The sequence below is a fragment of the Dama dama genome, chromosome 21 (genome assembly GCF_033118175.1).
Source record: "Dama dama isolate Ldn47 chromosome 21, ASM3311817v1, whole genome shotgun sequence".
Classification (NCBI taxonomy): Eukaryota; Metazoa; Chordata; class Mammalia; order Artiodactyla; family Cervidae; genus Dama; species Dama dama.
This window is the reverse complement of record NC_083701.1, coordinates 59086005-59113714: the sequence shown is the minus strand read 5'-3', so window position 1 is coordinate 59113714 and position 27710 is coordinate 59086005. Positions and strand designations below refer to the sequence as shown.

The 27710-nt window shown below is 34.8% G+C and overlaps 1 protein-coding gene across 5 annotated transcripts in view; it reads left to right on the top strand.

Moving 5' to 3' along the window:
* RIMS2 (regulating synaptic membrane exocytosis 2) overlaps positions 1-27710 on the top strand; it is a 599507-nt gene that overhangs the window by 105965 nt on the left and 465832 nt on the right. For all 5 annotated transcript variants that reach the window (XM_061123619.1, XM_061123620.1, XM_061123618.1 and 2 more), the window contains one exon: positions 15887-16097. In XM_061123619.1, coding sequence (XP_060979602.1) covers positions 15887-16097 — 211 coding nt within the window. The remainder of the gene's footprint in view (positions 1-15886; positions 16098-27710) is intronic.

Genomic DNA, 27710 nt, shown 5'->3' with positions numbered 1-27710 from the left:
TTACAGTATAAAAATAATGTGTTCCAAGGAATAAAAATAATTTCTCTAATTAGCAAAAATTGTGTTAAAATTGCACAAAATATTATTGTTTTGCTGATTTTTCTCTAAGGCACTGAAACATGGTGATATAGTAAAATCAATAGCAAAGTATAATTGGATGCAACTTTGTCTCAATTTAAAATGATGTCAGTTATGTGTCTTCTTTGTATGTTTTAGAAAATAATCAAGATTAAATTAGATTATTTAGTAGATTACAGTAGATATTAAATAAAATAGATATTTTGTTAGTAACCTTAAAAAGTGATTTCTAATTACTGAAACAAATGACATTTGATTGGCATAAGCAAAGATCAAGGCATATTTGAAATGAAATAGCTTTATTTCAAAATAAAAATAATACAATTTGCTTTGATTTTTGGCTGGGAATATTGTAGAAGAGACTAGTACTTTGTGATGTTTTAAAAATTAATTCTATATTAATAAACATAATTTCCATTAAAGTTTCTTGGACAACTAATTCATTCTTCTTATTCTGTGACCTATACAGTTTAAAAAAATCAGAACTAATAGGTTCTCTTAATAGTTACTTTCTTCATCTTGCAGTCTTACTGTGCTAAAGATTTCCGATACATAATTTTTTAGTAGCTTTCCTTTTATCTTTCTGATCTACAGATGAGGGTTTCTTCTCAATCTTCTTTAATTCATCTTCTTTTCAATCAGAGTCTAGGATTTCTTATTTCTGAGTCATCTGAAGGTTTCTCTTTTCGACTACCGTTTGAATGGGATAGCATCCAATCTGCTTGTTCACTTACTTATTAAATTATTTTGGAGTGTTGTATTCTAGGTATTTATTTTAATTTGTAAATGTCAGAAAGTACAACTTATGCTTTTCATATTTTGTATAAACATTTTCACAGTAGAGTAAGTATTCTCTCAGTATTGAAAATCTAATATTTCCTGAATAGTAATTTCATTTTAATGAATTTCTATAAATCCCATGTTGTGATTATTTAAAAGTTTAATGATGTAGGTTCTTTGAAGTCTGTAATTTTGAAGTTTGTTTATTTCATAAGTGTTTTTAAAAAATGTAACAGGAATGTAATTTTGGATTTTGAATGTAATTTAATTTTGATTTGGGTATTTCATGTGAAAATGTAGGTGTAAGTAGAATAACGTATCCAGCTTTGACTTTTCATGAATATTGAAGTATAGAAAATGGATTGGGTTGATTTTCAGTTGTCAGTTCATTCAGCCTTTGCAGAAATTGCCTAATATACAAATTAAATAATTTTAAATTCTTTTCTTTCTTTCACTGCTTTTTTGTTTTAATATCAAAATGTTATTGCCTGTAAGGCAATGTAATATACATTATATGTAGAGTGTAAAACAAGTGTTTGGATAATTAAAAAGGGTATACTCGGAAAAAATATAAATGATTTTTAATGCAACTGTTATTGTAACTTGGTGCTCCCAGTATGTAACTTAGTATCAAAAATACAAATTAATTAAATACAAATTAATTAAACTAACCAATTGGATTAGTTTGATTTTGAACGTTCATGTTTTATTCAGGTTGTGACATGTTAAATAATAAATGCACTTTTAAAATAGCAGGAAAACCTAAAATGTGAATCAGAATGAGATGGTCACTTAATATAGTAATCGATTCTCTTTGAGAATGAGGTATTTTGATAGGAAAAAAATGGTAAGGGGAAGAATTTTTTAAGCTTAGGGAACATCACAGGTGGAAGTTTTTAAGTAGAGAAGGGTTTGAGAGACAGGAAGAAGACTAGTGTGGCTGGAATATAGTGTACAAGAGGGAGTACGAGACCAGGTGTAGAACTCAGACAGGGCAGTGTTTCTCTGGAGAAGGAGGAGTTTAGATCTGAGTCAATCTCGCTGTTCTGTGGATAGCGTGCGTGAGGATGGAGGTTGAGAGAGTAGCAAGGAGTCTTTTGTGAAGGACTTGGCTAGAGATTATGATGGCTTGGACCAGGTTGATTACACTGAAGATGGAGGGAAGTGGATTGGGGATATATTTGGGGGTTGAAATGACGTAATTTGTTAGTGGAGTATATTTAGAGGAAGTTAGTAAGGAAGATGAAAGAATCAAAGAGGACTGCTAGATTTCTGACTGGAAGAATTTATTGGGTGGTAATATCATTTACTATGATCAAAAAGCAGAAAGGATGAACAGGTTAGAAGTAGAAATTAAAACTGAAGTTTTAAATTTTAAAAGTCTAAGATGCTAATAAGTCAACCAACTTTGAAGGAAGGATATGGATTAGCTGGAGGTAAAACTTTTGGAGTTGTCAGTATGGTGTATAAAGCTAGGAGAGTAGATAAGCTGACCCAGAGAGAGAATGTGTGATGAAGAGCAGATAAGAATGTCCAAGACTGAGCCCAGAACAATTCAGGTTACTAGGAATCCAGGGATAAAGGACTATGGTTCCTGCTCTCAAAGGTTTGACATTCAAACATCTTGATAAGTAATTAAAAACAATATTGTGGAGACTTCCGGTTTCCTCCTTGATATACAAAGAATTTGGAAACTGTCACTCCTGTCCTTACAAGAAAAGAGCTGGATAAACTGAACAAACTGAAAACCAACTCTTCTTTGATCCACCAGAAAAGTGAGGTCACGGGACAAATCAGTGCCCTGACAACTGAAAGGAGAGGTAAATAGAATTTCTAGGAGTAGAACCCACTGGGGCCAAGAACTGGTAGGAAATTGTTGAAATACGGAATCTGAGAGTAGACTAACTTAGGAGTTAAAAATTCCTAGAAGTCCAGCCTTCGGGGAGCCCCCACCCTAGTTTTATGAGTTTTACTTCCATGAAAGTAAAAGTGAAAGTCGCTCAGTTGTGTCTGATTCTTTTCGAGTCCGTGGACTATACAGTCCATGGAATTCTCCAGGCCAGAATACTGGAGTGGGTAGCCATTCCTTCTTCAGGGGATTTTCCCAACCTAGGGATGGAACCCAGATCTCCCACATTGCAGGCTGATTCTTTACCAGCTGAGCCACCAGGGAAGCCCTAGAATACTGGAGTGGTTAGCCTACCCCTTCACCAGTGGATCTTCCCTTCCCAGGAATCGAACTTGGGTCTCCTGCATTGCAAGTGGATTCTTTACCAGCTGAGCTACCAGGGAAGCCCAAGAAAGTGAAAGCTGCTCAGTTGTGTCCCACTCTTTGTGATTCCATGGACTATATAGTCCATAGGATTCTCCAGGCCCGAATACTGGAGTGGGTAGCCGTTCCTTCTCCAGGGGATCTTCCCAACCCAGGGATCGAACCCAGCTCTCCTGCATTGCAGGTGGATTCTTTACCAGCTGAGCCACCGGGGAAGCCCTCCATGAACTCTACCAAATTCGCAAGCTCAGTGAAAAATTCTCTCATACTTCCAGCAGTGGATGGGATAAGTAACCATTTTTGACATATTCCTAGAGATTTTCATTCTGAAAGGAAACTACTTAACCAGAGCCCAACTAACATGAGAGTGGAGAAATACCTAATTACAGTCCTCTCTAAACTTCCTGTTTCTCCAAAAGGGGAAAAAAAAGCTGAGAAGCATTTGTGACAGTCATAGCCCAGGGGCACTAGCCCATGAAAAGATTTAAGACTTACTTATGGGATTCTAGAATTCTCTTCCATGTGGCAGTTTAGCAATCCAGGCTGATTCTGTCTTGTTGGCAAGCCAATTAGAACACATAGCTATTAAGATTGCTGCATCTGAGCGAGAGAGAGAGATGGGAGAACTCACATTCATTCTTAATTATGTAAGACAGGAAGTGAGGTAGGTTACCTTTACTCACAGTTCCTTGCCCAAAGCTGGTCACAAGGCTCTTAACTAGCTGAAAGGAAATCTAGAAGGTCCATGTCCTCATGAAGAGAGGCAACTCTATATATAGTGAGCACTAGTAGCATCGACTGCTTCCCAGGTGGCTAAGTGGGTAAAGAATCCACCTGCAATGCAGGAGATACAGGAGACACAGGTTCGATACCTGGGTCAGGAAGATCCCCTGGAGGAGGGATTGGCAACCCACTCCAGTATTCCTGCCTGGAGAATCCCATGGACAGAGGAGCCTGGGGGGCTATAGTCCATGGGGTTGCAAAAGAGTCAGCCACAATTGAAGTGATTGAACCCACACAGTAATATCAACTGCAGTTAGTTTTCGTTTGATTCTCATTTTTTGCAATGAGGTGGAAATTTCTGAATGCCAAAAGATAAAAACTTGCCAAAAGAATGCTGCTGTAGCAAAGACAACTCCAGTCCCCACTCTTAGTACTCTTGGTTTATCTGAAACTGCTGTAATGATTTGAGATCAAGGTCTAATTTGTACAGTACTGAAAGTTAAGGTTAATAACGTGAAGAAAATTCAAATACAGAAGTATCCTCTCACAGGAAGGAAATTAATGGTATATAGTGTTTGAAGGAGTACCTATACAATTTTGTCAGTGGGATTACAAGGAGAATTTTTGCATTCTCCTAGGTGGCAGGAGCCTGGAGGGCTACAGTCCCTGGGGTTGCAAAGAGTCAGACACAACTGAGGCTGCACATACGCAGGTGGAAGTGAAAGGAGATTAAAAATGGGTTAACAGTGAAAGTATATGAAAACGTACTGAGACACCCTTATTTGAACATTAGAGATTCCGAGGAACAATAATAAATAAGACAAACAGTTAACAAAGTAATTTTTAAAAGGAGGAACAGAGATACTAGAAAATCATTCTTCTGTTCTTGGAGGGAAGCTGTCTATTTTGGTGTGTTATCTGCTTGATCCAAGAGTTGGTTAGCTCTTTCTCTCTCAAAGACTATTTATTTCTGGGAGAATTTTAAGACTCTTTTATTTAAGGTCTCTTGACAGAGCAGATTTCCAACAGTTCATGCAAAATTGTTTATGTCTTTTTAGCTGTGAAACATGAATCTAAGGATCAACATTTTTGAGGCTTTTGCTGAAGTGCTAATTGTTAATGTGACTTATTACAGTCTTTTCCATCATAACCCTGAGGTAGTTTTTCTCTCCTTTCTCTTCAGAAGATGAAATTTGTAGATTTCATGTCATAGACTATCCCTTAGAAGGATGTTTTGGAAATCTTGCTTATACCTGTTGTTAATAAGACTAAGTGTATAACCTGATCCCTTTGCTTAATCATGTTAACTTGCAGTAGGGCTGATTTTAGGGTCAAAAGTGAAATTTCTTAATGCGTGGGCAGCTTATTATTATGTTATAAGAGAAAGCTGATGGATCTGCCTCAAAATTGATTTTTATTGTTTTGAAGGCTAATGACAATGGAAATTGAAGGGTCATTGAAAGTACTGTTAATTTTACTTAAAAACCTGGAGAAGGCAATGGCAACCCACTCCAGTACTCTTGCCTGGAGAATCTCATGGATGGGGGAGCCTGGTGGGTTACAGTCCGTGGGGTCCCCAAGAGTCGGACACGACTGAGTGACTTCACTTTCACTTACTTAAAAAGTTCCACTTGTATTTTTCTAATTTTTCTGAAGATTGAGGATGATATGGACAAAGATGTTCTCTTGTAAGCTACTGGTGCTTGACTGGTGAAAGCAGTTGACACGAACTTGTGACATAGTGAAAGCAGTTTCTGCACATAAATATGTTTCCAGGTCCAACATAGGTATTCTTCAACCTGAGTGGTCTAAAATTGACTACGTCTGTCATGTACCTTAGGTTAGAACTGCCTTAAATTCCTTTTGGCTCAAGAAAAAAAAAAAGGGGATCAGTAAATAAAGAAAAATGATGATGATAGATCACTTGCTCAGAAAGTGCATTTAGAAAAATTGATAAAAGTACCAAAGTGCTTACTGCTAAGTAAAGTTTTTATTAAAACATAGTATATGTAATGATAAGTGCACAGTTTGAAAATATACAGCTCACTGAATTGCCAGACAGTGAATATATCTGGAAATCATCACTGAACGCAAAAAGCAGAACATTACCATACTTCCAGGATCTCTTTCTCATGCTCTCTTCCAGGGAGGGCTCTCTCCCACCTCTGGGAGTGACTTTTAACTTGAATTTTTTTAATACCACATAATATTTTGTCTATTTATATTTAGACTTCAAACAAATAGAATCATATGGTATATTGTGTCTATAATATTTTGTTTAATGTGTTTGTAAGATCCAATCATATGATTGCATCTAGTTGTATTTCATTCATTCTCATGACTGTATGGCACTCTAGTATTTCAATATATTGCAATTTATTTATGTTTTACTATTTCTGTGCACTGGGGTTATTTTCAACTTTTGGCTATGAGTAGTGTAATAATATAAGTAGTATAATGCTTACAGTATAATGCTATAACAATACTATAATACTTATAAGTAGTATAATAATTCTGATGCCATTATTTCTCATATTATTTGGAAAATTTTGCAGTTATTTGGAACAGGGAAGTACTTCAGCTCTAAATACAGATCTGATCATACCATCCTATTCCTCTGCCTGGAATGTCTTTCTCTCTTTCTTGGCCAGATACAGACAGACATAGTAACTAGACTTAATGTTTTACATTAAGTCTAGTTACTATGTCTGTACTATGTATGGACATAGTCTCTAGTTTCCCTTATTTATTTGATGATACTATAGGTACTGTTTCTTTCCGTGCCCTACTGTTTGAATTTCAGTGCCTCTGTATCTGGCCAAGAAAGAGAGAAAGACATTCCAGGCAGAGGAATAGGATGGTATGATCAGATCTGTATTTTAGAAACATATTACATTTGTCATAGTCACTTAGGCAGCTATTTAAAAATTCAGAGGAGGGACTTGGTATGTGACTGGGATGGCCAGCTGTATGACCTATGTTTTTATTCTTTTATTATAAAAGGACATTAGTCCTTTCTCTCAGCTGATTAGTAAAGCAGTGACTTTCATACTTTTTTTTAAAAAGCTTCCATTCATAAAAAATATATTTTGCTCTATAACCCAGGATACACATACCTACATACATATATATGTAATAGAAGTAAGATTTATAAGAAATAGTGCACTCTTTCCAATGCTTTGATCTCGTTCATTAAACTGTGAGTCTTGGCTTGCTAAATTTATTTTATGTCCTTGTATTGGGTTGCACTCTGCTGTTTGAAAAGCACTCTGTAATGTGTGTGACTGCATTTAATGATTACATTCTATAACTGTATGCCATGAGCTTATAGAAAGCACAACTTAAAACTCATCATCTGACGAAAGTCAGTGTTACATAAATCATGGAAACCCCCCCAAAAGATGAATGGGAAAACAACAACAGCAACAAAAATCTATGTGACTGGGCATAAAATTACCAGGAACAGCAGGATTACTGGGAGCTAACAGATTGAATAATGTCTGTTTCTTAAAGAACTCAAAATGAAGAAATTACTTTTGAAAACATTGAATTCAATGAGTTGCTTTGGTGAGGATGGAGAAAATAGGCATGAAAAATGTGGATGAAATAGCTTTTTGAGTTAACAAAGTGGAAAAAACTATTTCTAAATTGATATATCTTTTAAATATTTGTTTGTAAGAAAAATTTTAAATTAAATATGAGTATTATCTTTGACTCTTTATATCAGCGATCTATAAAATATGACCTGTAGGTCAAATCCTGCCCATTGCCTGTTTCTGTAAATAAACTTTTATTGGAACACAGTCAGGCTCATTTATTTGTTTGCTTTTCTGTGACTATTCTCACATCTCTTTGGCAAAGTTGAGTAACTGTGACAGATCCACAAGGCCTACAATATCTACCATCTGGAAATTACATATTTACCATTATATTTATATTTATAAGCTTAAATATATGTTTATATTCTTAAGATCTTTTATACCTTTCATTATATTTGGAGTTTGGATTCTAACAATGTTGTTTTGGAGTAGGAACAAACCAAAAACCAATGAAACAAAATATAACCTCTGTAAATAGACCATTGCATATGTAGAAACTAAGTATATGATAGACTGCTATTACAAATCAGTGGAAGAAAGGATGGGCTATTTAATGGTACCAGGAAAATAGACTATGTGAAAAAGATTGAAATCAAATTCGTGAACCATATTACATATAAAAATAAACTTTAGATCGATTAAAAGCCTAAATGTGAGAGGCAAAATTATAAAGATCCTAAAAGAAATTATAGAATTTTTTTTGTGACTGACTTAGGGGTAAGTAAGAATTTTTTTTATAGCCGGCCATCAAAACCACAAACCATACAGGGGGAAACTGATGTATTGGAATGCATCAAAATTAAAGAATTCTGCTTAACAAAGAATTAGCAGTTATTTGTCAGACTAGAACTTTTGCTATGCTCAATTTATAAAGAATTAGCATACAGGCTATACAAAGTTCTTCTACAAATCAGCAAAACAAACAAAAAAGGCCCCCAGGGAATCCAGTAGAGTTTTGGTAAAGGATGGCATGAGTAGGTAGTTTATAGGTGAGGCAGTCCAACTGGTGGCTGAACTTCATTAAGAGTCAGAAAAACATGAACTAAAAAAAATGAAACATTTCATATACCCAAGCTGTACAATTTTGTAAGTTGAATAATATCACATATTGGCAAGGATAAGAGAAAACTGGGACCGTCATACCCTGCTTGCAGTTGTGCTGAGTTAAGCCATTTGAGAAGGAAGTTTAGAAGTATTTACTGAACTTCAGTATATCTATTATATTCTTGCATACATGTCTCAGAGAAAAACATGTATGTGTTTGTAAATATGTCATTACAGAAATATTATAACTTATTGGAAATACTGGGTTGGCCAAAAAGTTCATTCATCTGTGAGATGTTATGGAAAAACCCAAACGAATTTTTTGGCTGACAAAATATTACAGAGCAGCGGTCCTCATCATTTTTCAGCACTAGGGACTGGTTTTGTGGAAGACAATTTTTCCATGGACTGGGTGGTGGGGGGATGGTTTTGCGAGATTCAAGCACATTACATTTATTGTGCACTTTATTTCTATTTTGTGCCAGTCTCATGATATTCCCCCTGGAGAAGGAAATGGCAACCCACTCCAGTCTTCTTGCCTGGAAAATCCCATGGATGGAGGAGCCTGGCAGGCTACAGTCCACGGGGTCTCAAAGAGTCGGACACAACTGAGCAACTTCACTTCACTCATGATTTTCTACCTTGACTTTTGCGTTCCAGTTCATGCTCCTATGAGGGTCAGTGTCACCTCTGATCTGGTAGGAAGTGGAGTCCAGACAGTAATGCAACCGTGGGGAGCACTGTGAATTCATGTTTGTTTCAGGCATACAGCACAGTGATTCAGTTATGCATATTAGGTTTATTCTTTTTTAGAATAAAGTGCTAACTTTTAAAAAATAAAGGGATGAATAAAATGTAAATAGGGAAAATTATATCTCCATTCAAGTGTGAGCTTCTAGTGGTTAGCACTCTGATTCTACAGCTGAATTTGGATCTGGCTTTACTTACTAGCAGTGTGATTTTAAGTAAAAATAGCCGCTCTGTAGAATAGGAATAATAGTAGAATATTTATAATAATACCTATGTATCTGATACAAAATAAGCCACAGGCATATTGGCTATAGTCTATTTAGGTTTTACTAGAAAAATTTAAAGACTGGTTCCTGAGGGAAGGGAAGTCACATTGGGGAAGGGGAAAACAATTAATTAAAATGGGAGCCAAGCATGAATCAGCGAAGCCAACCTCATGATCAACTCTATTTTGGATAACTAAGCTTTAAAAAGAGAGAAAGAAAAAAAGGCATGTGTTGCAATCTATTCTGGGAGGAGGCAGGAGGATGTATAAAATACATCCTCTAATGAGATGCACCATAGTGAGTCTAAAGGATGAGTAGCTTTAGCAGAAAGAAGGGAAAGAAGTAGTGCAAAAAATGAGGTTGAAGAGGTGAATGTGTGGGCGAACATTAAGACTTTGTAAGACTTGATAAGAAGTTTTTTCGTTTTCTTGAAAGCAATCAGAAGCCATTAGAGTATTTTAAGCAGTGAGATGACAAGATACTTTTTCTATAGTATGCAGAAGGGGAGAAGTATGAATGTGAGTAGCCAGCCAGGAGGCCAGGTGGGCGTTGATGATAACAAGGCCTATGGTGTTGACCGTGGATATAGAGACGAGTGGAAGGATTTAGGACACATTTAAGAAGTCAAATTGAAAGGACTTCATGATAGATTAATTATGCATTTGAAGGAGAAGGGTATTTCTAGAATAATTCTATATTTCAGGCCTGCATGATTAAATGGTGTCACAGTTTATTGAAATAGGAAATACTGGAAGGGAATTTGACTTAATAGAAAAATTATGAATTCACATTGATATGCACTGAGATTCAAGTGGTGTCGAGACTTCCTAATACAGATGTGAAGTAGGCAATTGAATATTGAAGCTCAGAGGAGAAGTCTGAGCTGAGGATTTACATTTTTATGTAGGAGAAAAGTGAAGTCAGCCATGGGTAACACTGCCTAAGAAGACACAGAATTAAAAGAGAAGAGAGGGCTGAGTCTTGACCTTCAAAGGAAAAAGAGCATGAAAGGCTAGAGAAATAAGAAAACCAGAAAAATATATTGAAAGCCAAGTGGGCAGTGAACATAATTTCAAGTACTGTTGAGAACCCAGTAAGACGGAGACTAAAAAATTTGTCCATTAGTTTTAGGTACAGGGAGGCCATTGGTAAACTTTGTGAGGATTAAGAAGTAGACTGGAAACCAGATTAGGTTGGTTGAAGAGTGACTGGGGTGAGGAAGCAGAGATAGAATTTGGCCTATGTATAAATGGGAAGGGGAAAAATGATCTCTTTGGCAAGGAACATGATTGAGCTCTTGAATCTGCTTGTACACCATCGCTTCTACATATGGTAGTTTCTCATTTTATAGGACTGGAAGTATGACTACCAAAAAAAAAAAAAAAAAAAAAAACACCTCTCTAAAAGTCCTCTCTTACCTCCTCAAACTATTGTAGATTAGTCCTATCTGAACTTTTGACTTCTCTCTCTCTCTGCTCCCTACAACAGGAAAGATTTGATCCCATCCCACAGCCCCAATAATGCTACAGTCTCAGGGACTGAGTTCAGTTCTTACAGTTCTTATTGTAAGAGCCATTTCAATAGCTCTAATCTAGCACTTTGGGATACATAATTCCTGATTTCTCTGCTTACGTTACTGGCCTTCTCCCTGTGTGTGAAAACTGGGGTTTCTATTCCCCTCGAGGCCCTATGTAGCACAGTTTGCTTCACTGGGTTTCTACTTTTTGTTCCAGTGTAACTTGACTTGGTAACTTGCCTAGTACTCCAGTGCCTCTAGAACTAAAACAAAGCATTTGCTCTAATTTTCTTCTTCTTTCTCTTTCTCCCAGAGAGGTTCAGCCAAATAATGAAAGACCATGTCAGAGATCATAAGTGTATAAACAGATATACAGTAGACATGTATAGTCGCCTCACACATAGAAAGATGATTCTTCCAAATGGTGGGAGAAGCTCTGATGCAGAGCTCATTCATGGTCCACTTAAAATCATGCTTGTTCTTGTACATGTTTTATGAACTTAGGTCTCTTGTAGTGATGCTTATTTTGTGTTACTAGAGATTCACTTAAACCTGGTGAAAGACCATCAGGGAAAAATAGTATGTTACCTAAAGTTATAGGGAAAAAAAAAGTGGCAAAGCTATTTGAGTTTATTAATATTAGGCATGAAAATGGAAATATGCTTTTGTGGTTGCAGAGATAAAAGGACTTACATGGCTGTATTTTTAATTTACCTCCTGACTTTAGGTTGGGGGCTTCCCATGTTGTGCAGTGGTAAAGAATCCACCTGCCAATGCAAGACGTGCAAGAGATGTGGGTCCAATCCCTGGGTCAGGAAGATACCCTGGATTAGGAAATGGCAACCTGCTACTGTATTCTTGCCTGGAAAATTCCATGGACAGAGAAGCCTGGCAGGCTACAGTCCATGGGGTTGCAAAGAGTCGGACATGGCTGAGCTACTGAGCACACACACTGATTATAGGTTAGCAGTTTGAAACTGTTTTTTAAAAGTCAAACTTATTTGAGGTTATATTTATTACCAGTAAAATTCATTCCTTTGAGGCATACACTTCAGTGAATTCTAGAAAACATACACAGTAATATCTACTACCATAATCAAGACATAGGCTATTTTCCTCACCACCAAACGTTCCTTGCTCCCATTTGTAGTCAGTTCCCTTGCTCTACTCCACTCCCTAGCAACCACTGATCTGATTTCTGTCCTTATAATTTTGTCTTTTTCAGAATGTTACATAAATTAAATCATATAATATAAAATTGGACAATATGTGATCCACAGGCCACATCTGGCCCACTGCCTATTTCTGTATAACCAGTGAATGGCTTTTACATTTAAAAAATGTTGAAAAAAAATTTTTTTTAATAATAATAGTTTGAGATTATAAAAATGACATAAAATTCAAGATTCAGCATCCATAAATAATATTTTATTGAGCATAGCTATATTCATTCATTTACATATTGTCTTTGGCAGGTTTCTGGTTCATGCTTTTTAAATTCTGTTGAAGGTCTAGAACCTATACCTTGTCTAACTAAGGAGTCTTTGTTGAACCTCAAGGCCACACTTTTCTTCAATGTTTTCATCTACAAGTTTTATACTTTTAGTCATTTTATTTAGTTCTGTAGTCTATTGTTTACAGTTTTGTAATACATTTAGTTAATTTTCATATAGGTATGAGGTATGGGTTGAGGTTTATTTTTTTACACAATGGATTTCCACACATGGATTTTCAGTTGTTTTAAAGGACTATTCTTTATTGTTGAGTACCTAGGCATCTTTTTAAAAAAGTACTGACTGTTTAAGTATGGGACTGTTCAGGACTCTGTTTTATTCTGTGTATGTTTATGCTTTACCAATATTTGATTACTCCTGTAGTTTTTATAGTGAGTCTTGAAATTAGGTAGTGTTGTTTTTCAGTCTTTGTCTTTTTCAAAATTTGTTGCCTAATTTGAGAGTTTTGCTTTTCCATACAAATTTTAGATTTAGCTTGTCAATTTGTTTAAAGAATTCTTGCTGAGATTGTGATTTGAGATGACATTGAATCAATTTGTAGAGAATTGATATCTTAACAGTACTGAAGCTTCTCATGATTAATATAGAATATTTCTCCTATTAACTAGATCTCTTTTGATTCTTATTATTAATATTTTATAGTTCTTACCAAAGAAAGTCTGCTCATGTTTTGCTAGATTAATACCTTAGTCTTTTCTTTCTTTTATTTTTGATGCCATTGCATACTACTTTTATTTATTTTTTCCATTTATTTTTATTAGTTTGAGGCTAATTACTTTACAGTATTGTAGTGGTTTTTGCCATACACTGACATGAACCAGCCATGGATTTACATGTGTTCCCCATCCCAATCCCCCCTCCCTGCATACTACTTAGAAATTTTTTATTTCCAACTGTCTATTGCTAGTATACAAAAATGCAATTGTTTTTTGAATATCGAGCATGTATCTTGTGACCTTGCTAGACTCATCTATTATAGGAGTTTTTTTTTTATAGTTTCTTTGGGACTTTATACATAGACAATTATGCCATCTGCTCAGTTTAAAAATATTCCTTTCCAACCTCTATGGTTTAATTTTTATTTTTTTTCTTGCTTTAATGCATTAGCTAGGATTTCCAGTCCGGTGTTGATTAGGAGTAGTGAGAGACAACACCTTGCTTTGTTCTTGATTTTAGGGGGAAAGCACTCAGTATTTCAAATACGGTATGATGTTAGCTGTAGACCCTTTTGTGGATACTGTTATTGAGTTAAGGAAGTTTCTGTCTATTCCTAGTTTGCTGATTCAGGTGCTTTCTCAGCGTATTTTGACATAATCATATATTCTTTCCCTTTGTTGTTGTTAGTTGCTAAGTCATGTCTGACTCTTTGCGACTCTATGGACTGTGACCCACCAGACTCCACTGTTTATGGGATTTCCTAGGCAAGAATACTGGAGTGGGTTGGCATTTCCTTCAGAGAATCTTCCTGACCCAGGGATCAAACATGCGTCTCCTGCATTACAGGCTAATGTTTTACCGCTGAGTCACTGGGGTGTGAAATCACTAGTCAAGTCAGGGGCTCAGATAGGTTTGGATTGTGTCATCATCTTTAGGGCACTGCTGTTTTCAGATTTCTCTAACAGTGAGCTCCTGTTGCTTTTTGCTTGGGGTGAATGCAAGAGTTCTGTAAGTTTGTTTTCTTTTGTTTGTTTTTTTATGTTTTGCTACCCCTTCAGCTATTCTTACCCACTTACGTCACACAGGGAGAGCGCCTCTCTCCGTGTTCTTGCCCATTCCCCAGCAGCAGAATACTGGTGCTTATTTCTTGATACTCGGCTTGTGATAGGGTTGAGGTGTTCTGTTCTGTGTTTTCCATCTTCCATCTTTGACAGGCTCTGTCTACAAGGGCCTCAGGGATGAGGCCTGCTCAGAGTTCTTATTCCCTTTTTCCCAAGTAAGGAAGTTGGCTTGGTATCATCTCTGAATGGTTTAGGGCAGGAGTTTCTACCTCTCCGTCTGTGATAAAAGCCTTTGATCTGTGGGTAAGATCTTGGCTGAAGATGATTTCCTGTCCCTCCTTCATGAGAAGAGGGCTTTTCCCCTCCCACGCTTTTCCCTAGCTGCAGTGGATCTTTGCCTTCCTCCTGGGGATGACAGAGTTTACTCCCTTTTCCTGTGGCTTACAGCCTTGGCTTTTTTAGGAGAAACAGTCTGGGGAATTCCTATGTTCTAGCAGCCACTAGTCAGTCACTTCTGTTATATTTGTACATATACGCCCCAAAGGTTCTTTAAATGTTCTTACATCCTGCTCTCATTGTTCCTCATGAATAACCAGTATGTGGAAGAGTGCTTCTGATCCTGGGCCCAGAGCAATTCCAAATTGTCATGTTAGCCCACACTTGACCTAAAATTTGTTAGATAAAATTTCAGTGAATTTCCTCTTAACTGTCTGGTGGCCACCTCTTTCTCCTATGCTCTGCCAAAGGTGAAATAGTGTGTCCCTTTGTTCTTTGGAAGGGTTTGTCTTGGAGTTCAGATTATTTGCTTGTCTTATAACCCTCAACTCTCTGATGGGATCAAGAGAAGTTATGCTTTTGTAGATTATTTAGCCTTTTGTCCTTTTTAGGATGAGAGTGACATTATTTGAAGCTTTGTAAATCCTAAGCATTAGTTCTGACTAGAAACTTTGATTTGTAAATCAAAATTATAGTTTTAATCATTTAAAATTTTATAAAGATAATAGTAAAAGTTTTATCATTATTTATTTTAAACTAGAATCAGTAAAGGCCTTACTTCTATTTGTACTGCCTTATTTGGTAGACTTCTAATATTTCACAGTATCTTTGCAGCCAACTAATGTCCAGGCTGTTGAATAGATTTGGATAGTTAGTGAGACCACTCATCCACTGTTTTCCTCTCTGTTTTGATTCTTAATTGCCTTCCAGTTGAGATTCTGTCTTGGTGATTTGAAGTTGATAGGTTTTGGTTTCCTTGTGCAAGTTATATCGCTCAGTCTATTTCTGAAGCCAAACTCTTGAAAAATAACATTGTAAATATTTCATTGTATATGATTGAAAACATATTGCAGATAGTTGGTAGAAATTTTACAATTACCTTTCAAAGAAGTATGTTAATTGTACTGTTTGTCAAATTAGCATGCATATCAGAAGGTAGAACTAGTTACACTTTTACAATGTTGTGCACCATAAAAGATGTTATTCTATCAACAGAAAGTTAAATTTTTATTCTTTACTCTCACCTTACGGATTCTTCAGATATAAAATTGTGTCCACAGATTGTGGTAATTATTATTATTTTTTGAGACTATCAGGAAACCAAATTTTTCTTGTCTGTGTTCTCTGCAGAAAACTTCATCAGCAGTTTGAAATGTATAAGGAGCAGGTAAAGAAGTTGGGAGAAGAATCACAGCAGCAGCAAGAACAGAAGGGTGATGCTCCAACCTGTGGCATCTGCCATAAAACCAAGTTCGCTGATGGATGTGGCCATAACTGTTCATATTGCCAAACCAAGTTTTGTGCCCGTTGTGGAGGTCGAGTGTCCTTACGCTCAAACAAGGTACAGGATGAAAGCTGAAATTCCTAATTCTCTCATACTTTAAGCTCAACATGAATAAAATAGACAACGAAATTAACATTCAGGTTAATCAATGGACAGAAACCTTCCCTAATGTCTTCAGGTCAGATAAAAAATTAAAAAAACTTTCCTCTGAATTAAAGAGGCATTTATCTCATTGTGTTTGTTCTTTAGCTTATGATCTTTTAGACTCATAGGATCTTAGACTTTCAAAGATGAAGAGAATTTAGAGATCAGTTGGCCTAATTCCTTATTTTATGGATGTAGACAGTTCAGATCCAGAAACACTGGAGTTTATTCTTAAAGTCACACAGCTCGTTACTGCTTGAGTTGTGTCACACCTTTTTCGATTACCTCACATAATTTTATCAACTTGGTAGATCTGCTCTTCTTTTGGCCTATCTTTCCTTTCTTTCTGAAGGAGGCTCTTTCTGGCTTTGAGATTCTGTTTCATAATTTTATAGCTTTTGAGGCTACAATACCCTTTATTTTTGTTTTAACATTAATGAAAAAAATTAGAATATGGAATTTAAAGAAGAAATGTTAAGGCTGTGTTTCACACCTGTTTTAGATTTTTGTAGTTTATTCATCCACCTTAGGGAATATATTAATATTTTCCAAAGAGTGCTATGTCGAAATGAGCAAAAGTAGTGTTTTAAATTGTCTCAATAAGTTCTTTATAATTTGAATTTATCTCCTTCTTAGTAGGAGATATTTATCACCCAGTTCTTAGGTACCTTAAGAATATGAAACTGATGTCTTCACATATATTACTTAGACATAATGGGAATTTGTTACCCTTTGTGGTTTAATTTCTCCATTTTCTCATTGTTTCCCTTTTCTCATTCTTTTGTTTTACCCAGGACTAATAACTTTTCTTTATTTTTCCTTATCTTTCTCCCTGGTTATCTGATTACTTTTCTTTTCCTTGACTAGTTGTGTTGGCTAGAAACGTCAATATAATTTTGAGTGGAAGTGATCAGAAGAGACATTCCTGCTTTGTTCTCATCTTGTGGAGAAGGCATTCACTATTAAGTATTATGTTAGCTGTTAGCTCATAAATGTTGCTAAAAGTTTTTGTTTGTTTGTTTACCTTAAGAATAGATGTTGAATTCTGTCAAATACTTTTTCTCCATCTATTGAGATTGATTATGCGTTTTTGCTTTCTTTGTTAATATGGTGAACTACCTTGATTGATTTTGAAGTGTTAAACCAACTCTATATCTGGAATAAATCCATTTGGTTATGATGAATTATATCTTTTACATGTTAATGAGTTGGATTAGATAAAATTTTGTTTACAGTTTTTGCTTTTGCATTCATGAGGGTTAATATCTGTAGTTTTCTTTTCTTGTGATGTCTGTCTTTGAGTTTGGTATTAGAGCAATGCTGGCCAGCTAAAATGAATTTGGCAGTATTTTTTTCTCTCCAGTATTTTAGTAGAGTTTCTGTAGAGTTGGTATCATTTATCCTTTAATGTTTTATAGATTTTACCAGTGAAGCCATCTGGGCATACAGTTCTATTTGGGGGGGAAAGTTTTTAAGTACAGTTTCAATTTAATAGATATAGGGTTGTTCAGGTTATCTATTTTTTTTTTTTCTTGAATGAGCTTTGGTAATTTGTATCTTTCAAAGAATTTGTTTAGTTCCTTGTAAGTTGTTGAATTTATTAGTATCATAGTATTCCATTATCATTCTTTTAATATCTGTATAATTTGTAGTGATGCTACCTCTTTCATTCCCGATATTGGCAATTTGTATCTTCTCTCTTTTTCCCTCTTCAGTGTGACAGATACTTACCTGTTTTATTGATATTATCAAAGAACCAGTTTTTCGTTTTATTGATTTTTTAAATTGTTGATTTCATCTTTGATCTTTATTATTTGTTTTCTGCTGCTCACTGTGGATTTAATTGCCTCTTTCTTCTAGTGTCATAAGGTGGAAGCTGAGGTTATTGCTTGGAGATGTTCCTTCTTTTCTAATACAGGCTTCATGTGCTGTTAACTTCCCCTAAGTACTGCTTCAGTAGCATCTCTCAAATTCTAATATGTTGTCTTTTCATTTTCACTCAGTTGAAACATTTTCTAATTTTACTTTTCTTTTTTAACTTATGAATAACTTAGAAGTATGTTATTTATTTTTTAAATATTTGGGGTGGAAGTTTCTAGAGATCTTTCTGTTCATGATTTTTAATTTCATTCTGTTGTAGTCCCAGATATACTTCATATGCCTTGAGTCCTTTGAAATGTACTGATACTTATTTTATGGCCCAGACTGTGCTTTATTTTGACAAATGTTCTGTGTGTTCTTGAAAAGAGTGTATATTCTGTTATTTTTTGACTGTTTTTAAATGTTCAGTAGGTCAAGTTGTTTGATAGAGTTGTTCAACTCTACTAAATCCTTGTTTATTTTCTACATTTTTTTCCCTACCAGTTATTAAAAGACGGGTATTGAAATATGTAACTCTCAGTTTTACCAACTTTGGCTTTATATGTTTTAAAGTTCTGTTTTTAGTTGCATAAACAGTTAGGATTATTACATCCTATTAAATAATTGGCCCCTTTATGATTATTAAATGATTTTCTTTATTCCTGGAAATATTCTTGGCTCTGAAATATTGTTTTATCTGATCTTACTGTAACCATTCCAACTTTCTATTGGGGTAGTAGTAACATTTTTATGTTTTCCCTTCTTGCCCAAGTGAGACTAAGCTTAAATCCCAGCTTTATTATTTACTAGTTCTGTGACCTTGTATAAAATGCTTAGTCTCTCTCCCTCAGCTTCTTCACCTGTAAGTAGAAGTAATAATAGTACCTATCTTACAAGGCTATTGTGAGGACAAAATGAGTTAATATTTGTGCAACACTTAGACATGTACCTGGCATACACACTGAGTGCTTTGAAAATGCTTTGCAGTAATTTCTATAGTATTGCTTCTTACCTAACAGGGATGTCAGGTAGATGTTTTCTTATTCAATTAAATGATCATATTTTATATTGGGTTAGTATGTTTCTTGTTGCATACCTAAACTGATTCCATCATTGTGAATATATATGTAAAATATATAAGGTAATTCTAATCTTTAATCTTTCAATTGACCATTTAGTCTTTTTTTAAAACACAGACTAAGTGTAAAACTGGAGTAAATATTCAAATGATTCAATTGAAGATTCATTTGTAGTCATTTTAAAATATCCAAATTTTCCATATGTTTAAAATTAAACTACTGCTCCACAGCTGGTTATTTTTTATTTTTCACATGAGATTTGAATGTCTTAAGGACCTTCCTTGATAATATTTCATAATTATACATTACCTTTGTTTTTCAAGCAACTCAATTCTAGTTTGATTAAAATCATTTTTGACAAATACGGTGAAACTTTAAATTGTGTTACTAAAATCTGATTAGAAGAGATTGCTAGTCCTTTTGTTTTGAACTTCTTTTCCTTGGAGGCTTGCCAGTTCAAAGAGAAGAGGCATTTTGATTAGGGGTCATTATTCTCACGTTTCCTTTTTCCTTTAACAATTTCCTTGGGAGATTTTATTCACTTTCATAGCTTCAGATTCTGTTATATGCTAATGATTTACAGATGTGATTTTACTAGCCGGATTATTCTTTTGAGCTACAGGTCTGTCTATGTAGCTGCCTGCTGAAAATTGATGCTTAGATGAATTAATAGTCACCTCATATTCACCTTGTCTATACTTGAATTCATTATTTTCCACCAAATCTGCTTCTCATATGTTTTTTCTTTCAAGGAGTTGCCTTCTTATTCTCCTGGTTGCTCAAACCAAGCTCTGGGAGTCCTTCTCTCTTTCTTCCTCTTCCTCAATCAGGTCTTAAGGGGCCATACTTCTCAGTATCTCTTAAATCAGCCTACTTCTTCTCTTGCTACTACTATAGTTCATACCACTATCACATATGTTTCTTACCTGAAGTCTTGCAACAGCTTCCTAACTGTTCTTTCCGCTTCTAGACTTTTCTTCTTCCAGTCTGTCTGCACGTTTTAGCAAAGTAAACACTTTATAAAATGTAAAGAAGGAATGTTGTGCCTTATTTATAAATTATACAGTAGATTTTGTGTTGCCTTTTTATCCTTATTGGAAGATAGTTAAGATACAATGGTAGAGTAATATTTCGTGTGCATTATCGCTAAGTTTTTCATGTACATGTTATAGCTAAAACTGAACCTGTGTTATCTGCTAAGAGGGATTGAGTGTGCGCCAGTTCGCTTCAGTCATGTCCGACCCTTTGCGACCCCGTGGACTGTAGCCCCCCAGGCTCCTCTGTCCATGGGATTCTCCAGGCAAGAATACTGGAGGGGGTTGCCATGCCCTCCTCCAGGGGATCTTCCTGACCCAGGGATTGAACTTGCGTCTCTTATGTCTCTTGCATTGGCAGGTGGGTTCTTTACTACGAGCGCCACCTGGGAAGCCCTAAGAGGGATTAGCAAATTCATTAGTTAGACTTCATTTTTTTTTTCTTTTTTAAAACAATTTCTGCAATGTGAGTTATTTTATGAAAGTATTCTGCTTCTAAGCTTTTGCCAGATATTAATATAGTTAACTGTGGAGACTTTCGTTCATACATGTCAGTTATCACTTAGTCATTCACAGCCGTGCTGTGCTGAGTCGCCCAGTCATGTCTGACTCTTTGCGACCCCATGGGCTGCAGGCCCGCCGCCCCCAGGCTCCTCTGTCCCTGGGGGTTCTCCAGGTAAGACTACTGGAGTGGGTTGCCATGCCCTCCTTCAGGGGTCTTCCCAACCCAGGGGGCATTCCCAGCTAACTCGTATCCAAATATGCCAGGCACGTTTGTGCTTTTGTGCTTTTTATATATTTCATGTTCTTTGCATAAAATGTTCTCCCTCACTGGTCTTGCCAATATTCTCTTTATTACTTTGGAGGCCTTCTTACATATCAGAAGCTTTCAACTTTTTTTTTTTCCAAGTTCTGTTATCTCATCAGTCATTTGTGTTTCCATAGTGTCTTATTCTTTACTTCTTTCAGACATCTTTCTTTCCTGCAGTGATTTTATCATTTTCCTTTCAATACATTTAGTTCCTTGATGGCAAGAACTGTCTTACTCACTTTTTATGTTTCGTAAATCTAGTAGAGTACCTGATACATATATGTGAGTGTTCCATAAATGATTTTTGTTAAACTAAATGGTCACCAATAGTTTTCTTTGACTGCATACAGTTGCTTTTCTTTTGTACAACAGCTTTTATGTGACCTGTAGTCTTAACATTTGTAACAAATGAATTAGTCAAGATGATAATATAGAGGATGCATCTTATCCCTTCTACACAATATCCTGTGTTTTAATCAACTAGAATATCAGGTATAGAACTGTGTGTCAGGCACTCTATGTGGAGAGCTTTTCATATTGTTTAACTCTCAGGAAACTGTATAAAGTAAATACTGATTTCCTATTTTGCAGATAAGGAAGTAAAGGTCTAGAGAGCTTAAGAAAATTGTATCAGGTATACAACTAGAAATGTTTCAGAGAAACAATGATGCTTAAAAAGACATGGTTTTAATTTTTAATTTATATAACTTATTATATCAGGTCATTATTATTATGTTATGAAGTATTATCATTATTTATGTTTAATTAAAGATAAATGTAACAATTTTAACTTTACCCTTTTTAAATATGTTCTCTTGACCAAATCATGTATCTTATTTATTTATTTAATATTCATTTCTATTATGGTCTATTACAGGATATTGGATATAGTCCCATGTGCTATACAGTAGGACTTTGTTGTTTATCCATTCTATATAAATTTTCATCTGCTAATTCCAAACTCCCAATCCATCCCTCCTTCACCTGCCCTCCCCCTTGGAAACCACAAATCTGTTCTCTATGTCTGTGAGTCTGTTTTTTGTATTGTAGATAAGTTTGTTGTGTCATATTTTAGATTCTACATATAAGTGATATCATATGGTATTTGTCTCTTTCTGGCTTACTTTACTTAGTATGATAATCTCTAGGTCCATGCATGTTGCTACAAATGGCATTATTGCATTTTTTTTATGACTAAGTAGTATTTCATTGTATATATGTACCACATCTTTTAAAATTTTTATTTTATTGGAGTATAGTTTTTTTATAATGTGGTACTAGTTTCAAGTGTACAGCTAAGGGGTTCAGTTATACATATATTCATTCTTTTTTATATTCTTTCCTTAGAACTCAGGTATCTTATGTATTATTTTATTTTCTACATTTATAATGTTAGGAAACTATGACCCCAAATCACCAATTGTGATCAATAATATTTTATCTTTAATGTCTATTTCTACTTATTTTTTCTTTTAAGTTATAAAGTTTAGAAGGCTTAAATTAATGGCACAAAAAACTTAAAAGTAGTATGAATAATTCATGTAGAATTATATTTTGTCAGTTTTTGATAGTATATAATGAAATTAAACAGTGATACTGTGTTTTATTATCTTTGTACATAAAAGCTTTTTTCCTTAACGTTTTTCAGTTTTTTTCTTTGAGTTAATTGAGTGTTTAATTAAGATTTTATTTGTGGAAAAACATTCTCCTTTTTCTGATCTTTGGGGATTTACTTGCTTTTGTAGAAATTGTTCTCTTTATATGTCTTAACATATTCTAGTATATAGCATGCTCTTGCTTGAAATGTATGGAAAACTTTTTCGTGTTATAATGTTTATATTTTGGTCAAAATGTAGTTTAAAATTTTCCAGAATTTTAATTTCATTGTCTTAAAAAGTTTATTTAAGAATGGAATTAATTATTTATTTTTTGTTTTGTCTTTTCTGTCCTTTCTAACTTGCTTTCGTGGATATTCACACCAGGAGGACAAAGTGGTTAGAGTCTTTTTCTGTCTAATATTATTTTTTTCTTATTGTTATTAATGCCAATTTAATTTTATAGTTATATTTAATTTATTTACTCAACTGTTTTGTTACAGTTGTAGTGCATGATAATTGCTAAACAGTAAGATATATTTTAAGCATGCTATCTGACTTTACTGAAAGACGTTTAGTTTATTATATTATAGATGACAATTTGATTATTTTACTCGATTCTTAAAGAAGCTTGCATTTTTAGAATTTAGTATTTTTTAAAGGAAAGTATTTTTATAACATTTATAACATTTCTCATTGTGATAAGAATTCCTTTAATCTTATTATGTTCCCTAAACTAATCATTGTACTGGTCAGAAGTTTTAAAATAAGTTTCTGAGTTAGTATAAAGATTCAATTTTTGTAATAATGAGTCACAATAACATTGAACACGGGTTCTCTGAAGTATATGATCATAGATAAATATTTAATATATTTTAATTTTTCTTAAAATATGTTTTAGAGATTGGTAAAATGATTACTTTTTATCCTCATGTTGAATATTATATATAACTATAATTTATAAATTCCTAGAAATATAAAATTTGATAATACATTAGATTATAATAATCTGCTGATGTCTGTCTTTTAGAAATCTGATTTAAATTTGGTTCTGCTCTGGAGCCTGGTGACTTGCTGCAAACACAGATAAAATCTTTCTGTTCTGATTCTTTATGATGAATCAGACTAAAACTTGAAGTCTTTTCAAGTTTTCCAAATTCAAATTGGCATAAAACCCAAAGAGGATATCCTTTAGCTGAGGCCTTCTTTTTTGTCATTTGGAGCCTCTTCGTTCTCTTCAGTCTTCAGTTACTAGGTTGGAGATAATGTAGACATTGGCAAATACTGATGTGAGTTTAGAATATGAACCCTCTGAGCAAAAGAAAAGATACTGTGACTACCCAGATGGTATATAGTCTTTAACCCAGAGCAGGTCCTCTAAACAACTTGCCAGCTTTCTACCAGTCAACTTTATTATTTGACTGTCACATAGTATAATTCAGGCAATTCAAAGCCTTTTAGAGTCTCTGCTGCAACTTTTGTGTCTAAAGTTAACACAGGGTGCATAATGGTTTGATTATTGTCTGTAGTTTTCACAATGAATTCTGAGACCTATCCCAGTAATGAGACATATAGTAGTAGTTCAGCTATAGAAATTATTTTCATGTACTGACACAATTTCATTATGTGTCTATATTTTAAATATGTTATATTTTAAATATAACAGTCTATATTTTAAGCCATGGATTGACTAACAGATAAAACAATACTAATTTTATGTGGATTTGGAGCATTGTGGTTAAAATTTAACAAGTCTTTCTGTGATATTCTTTATGCACCATAGTTCAATAGAACTTTCACCAGTGATGAAAATATTTTATGTCTTTATACTATAGGTGCTAGTCACATACAGCCATTGAACACTTGATTTGTGGCCAGCATGACTCAGGAATTGAATTTTCAACTTTATTTAATTTTAATCAAATTTGAATAGTTGTATGTGGCTAGTGGCTAAAGAAAGCCCAAGTCTGGATAGCAAGCACTGTAGACTATTACACCTCTAAGGCAATTCCCTGCACTCATAGTAGCAGTCTGATGGTGTACTGTCAGTGGAGATGTAACTGGACAGAACACAAGCAGGGTAATTGTCACTGCCAACCTCATATATAGTCAAGAAGGATAATGGACAAGGGACATCCTCCCAAAGGGTAGAACCAGGGCATATGATGATATGTGTAATAGTCAATGGAGAACCTAGATCCAGGTAGAAGAACCAAGGAAATTAAGGTCTTGTTTTTGTAGGGATTGCTGTGTGCTATGGACAATCAGCCATGGGTATATTTCTCATTCTTCCTGTTTTTGAATGAGAGTTTCTATTGCAGTTCTATCATTTTGTATTGGATGTGTTGAGAACAGATAACTTGGCTTTCATTGTATACAGTGATTTACAATATCAGTTGTTTATAATACACTTGTACACTTGACTGTATACAAAGATTTGTTCTGCTTCACAGATCCTATGTTCAGAGCTAGGTTTTATAACTAAGTGAGAGTTGGGAATTCTCTCCCTTGGGTGGGGGATATGTTACATGTGAAGTACATGCGTGGAAATTGTGAGTAGTTGAAAGCAGACTGTTCTAGACCCTGTTCAATCACTATCCTAACAGACATTTTAAAAAATATCTTTTAATTTCTCTTGAGACTTAAAAAAAAACATATTTATTTCTTTGACTGCGTTGGGTCTTTGGCTGCAAGAGTTCTGGCATGCGCACTCTTCTCTGCGGCATGCAGGCTTCTCTTTAGCGGTGGCCCGCAGGATCTAGTGTGTACAGGCTCAGTAGTTGTGGCTTGTGGGCTTAGTTGCCCTGTGGCATGTGGGATCTTCGTTCCTCAACCAGGGATTGAACTCAAATCTCCTGCATTGGCAGGAGGATTCTTAACTACTGGGTCACCAAGGAAGTCCCCTAACAGACATTTTCAACTTCCTTCTCTCTTGCAATCCTCAATAGTGGGACTTGAAAAATAACAAAATTATTTAGCTTTCCTTGTAACTGGGAATGGCTGTGTGACCCAGTTCTAGCAAATGAGTTGTAAGAAAATTTATGAGGGCTTCTAGGAAGTCATGAAAAAAAGAAAGGTAGAGGTGGTACTACCTTTTAATGAAAACGTGTTGTCTTGAGTGTCATCAGTAACTTGTGCAGATGAGGGAATGTGAAGAATATTTGAGTCATTAGTTAGGACGTTGTTGAGCCACTGATTCAACATTGTCAGACATATTTCCCGAATGTGAGAAAAATTCCCGTCCCTAGTTTGTTTCTGCCACCAATAGTCAAATTTTCTGTTACTTAAAACCAAAAGAATTTATAAGGAAACATTACTGTAGAGTATGAACATTTAGGGTTATTCTTCAGAAGTACAGAAGCAGAATAAAGAAATATGTGTTGATCACTGCCCAGATCTACCTACTTTTGCCTGTTTGAAGAATTAGGATCACTTAACATATCTGCTCATAGGTTAGATATAAATTACCTCAGGTTGCAAACAGTAAATTAGTATGAGCATTTTGGTCTTAGATGTTGACTATTTCATTAAATATGAAAATACTTTTTATAGAATCAAAGTGAAGGGGGTTGAATTCTTAAAAAATGCAATTTAGATGTTTCTCAGACTTTTTAGGATGTGTGAAAATAAACTTTCATGGTGAATTACTTGCTATAAATTAGAAGATAGATCTAAGTGTTCAGAATAAATATTGACCTACTCATGTGCAGAAAGAGCACATAGTGAAATTATAGTTTTAGGAACAAAATGATGTTCGTTGCACTGTTTAAAAACAATGCTATCTGTTTATATAAAGACCATTTTAATGAGGATCTTAAATAATTCTGTTTCTCTTTTTACAACAGTTATTAGTTTTCTTAAGATATAGGTGTCTCTTGAGACAATATTATTTGCAGATTATTAAGCTAATGATATTGTATTGAAATGATAATATTTCAAAACAAACGGGTATGGGAAAGCGATGTATGACCTGTAGTATTTCTCACAGTTCAAAAGCAATTCAGTTATCTCTTGGGTTGCAACTGCAACTATGATATTCAGAGCAAGTTGCTGTTCGTTTTCACTGCAATCTGATACTTTTTCTGATTTAAGCACATTATTCAGTTTTCTGTACCCTATGTGTTTATGTAGCTGCCCACTGTTACTCTCATATGGAATTGCAGTTTAGTATATATTTAAAGGTGCTTTTCAAATTATAGTATGTTTGATTGTTCCATTTTATTCTGGGCAGCAGTTATGAAGCTGCATTCCAGTAAATACTGCCTTAACAGTGTTAATTTATTTGCTTTTGCATTTCTATTTAATTTCAACATAATATGTATATGACTTTAATAAAATTGTTCTACAAATTGAATATAACAACTCTGTCAGGGCCAACTCTTATAATAAAATCACAAGTTTAAATACTACTACAAATATTCTGTCTCTTTTATTATAAGCCTGACAAAAACCAGAATTCTTACATATGTAAGTGAACTTCGAAAATCTATTTGTCTCTTATAAAAAGGGATTAAAAACTTACAGTGTGAAAATCCTGTGAACTAAGATGTCTGTAAATTAAAATATCCCACAAGAAAATTATTAAAAACATATGATAAGTGAAAATGCTGATAAAGATAATATGCTGAAGTCATAGAAGTTGACATTACTAATAACTCATCTAGAGTGAATCTCAGTTTGGCTCTGATCAAGTTCAGAGGATGTTGGAGAGACTACAAAGTATGTTTAAAACTGCAGCGTAGATAACTTCTTGAGAGAGCGGATAGGTCATAAGTTTTGACTGTGTATTTTGCTGCTTTTCTATCTTTTAGATAACTTTTGCTTTGATCATGTTAGTTATTCTCATCGTGTATACCATTCCATTCAGGCCATAACTGAAAATGAGGCTTACTTCTTTATCCTCTGTGGGATTCCCATCACTACTAAACGCTGCAAATGAGAGTCTTTGAACTCCTGAAGTAGAGGAGTGTCAGTGGCCATGTGATATGATAGGTTTGAGACTTGAGGGTTAACACTGAGAATCGGTGGTTGTGTGAAGAGCCAGGTTGATAACCAGGTTTTCACACTGAATGAGGATATTTGTGCTGAAGCCAGTAAGTATGTGACGGATGGAGGGCATATTTGGGGCAGAGAGGGAAGCCACATGG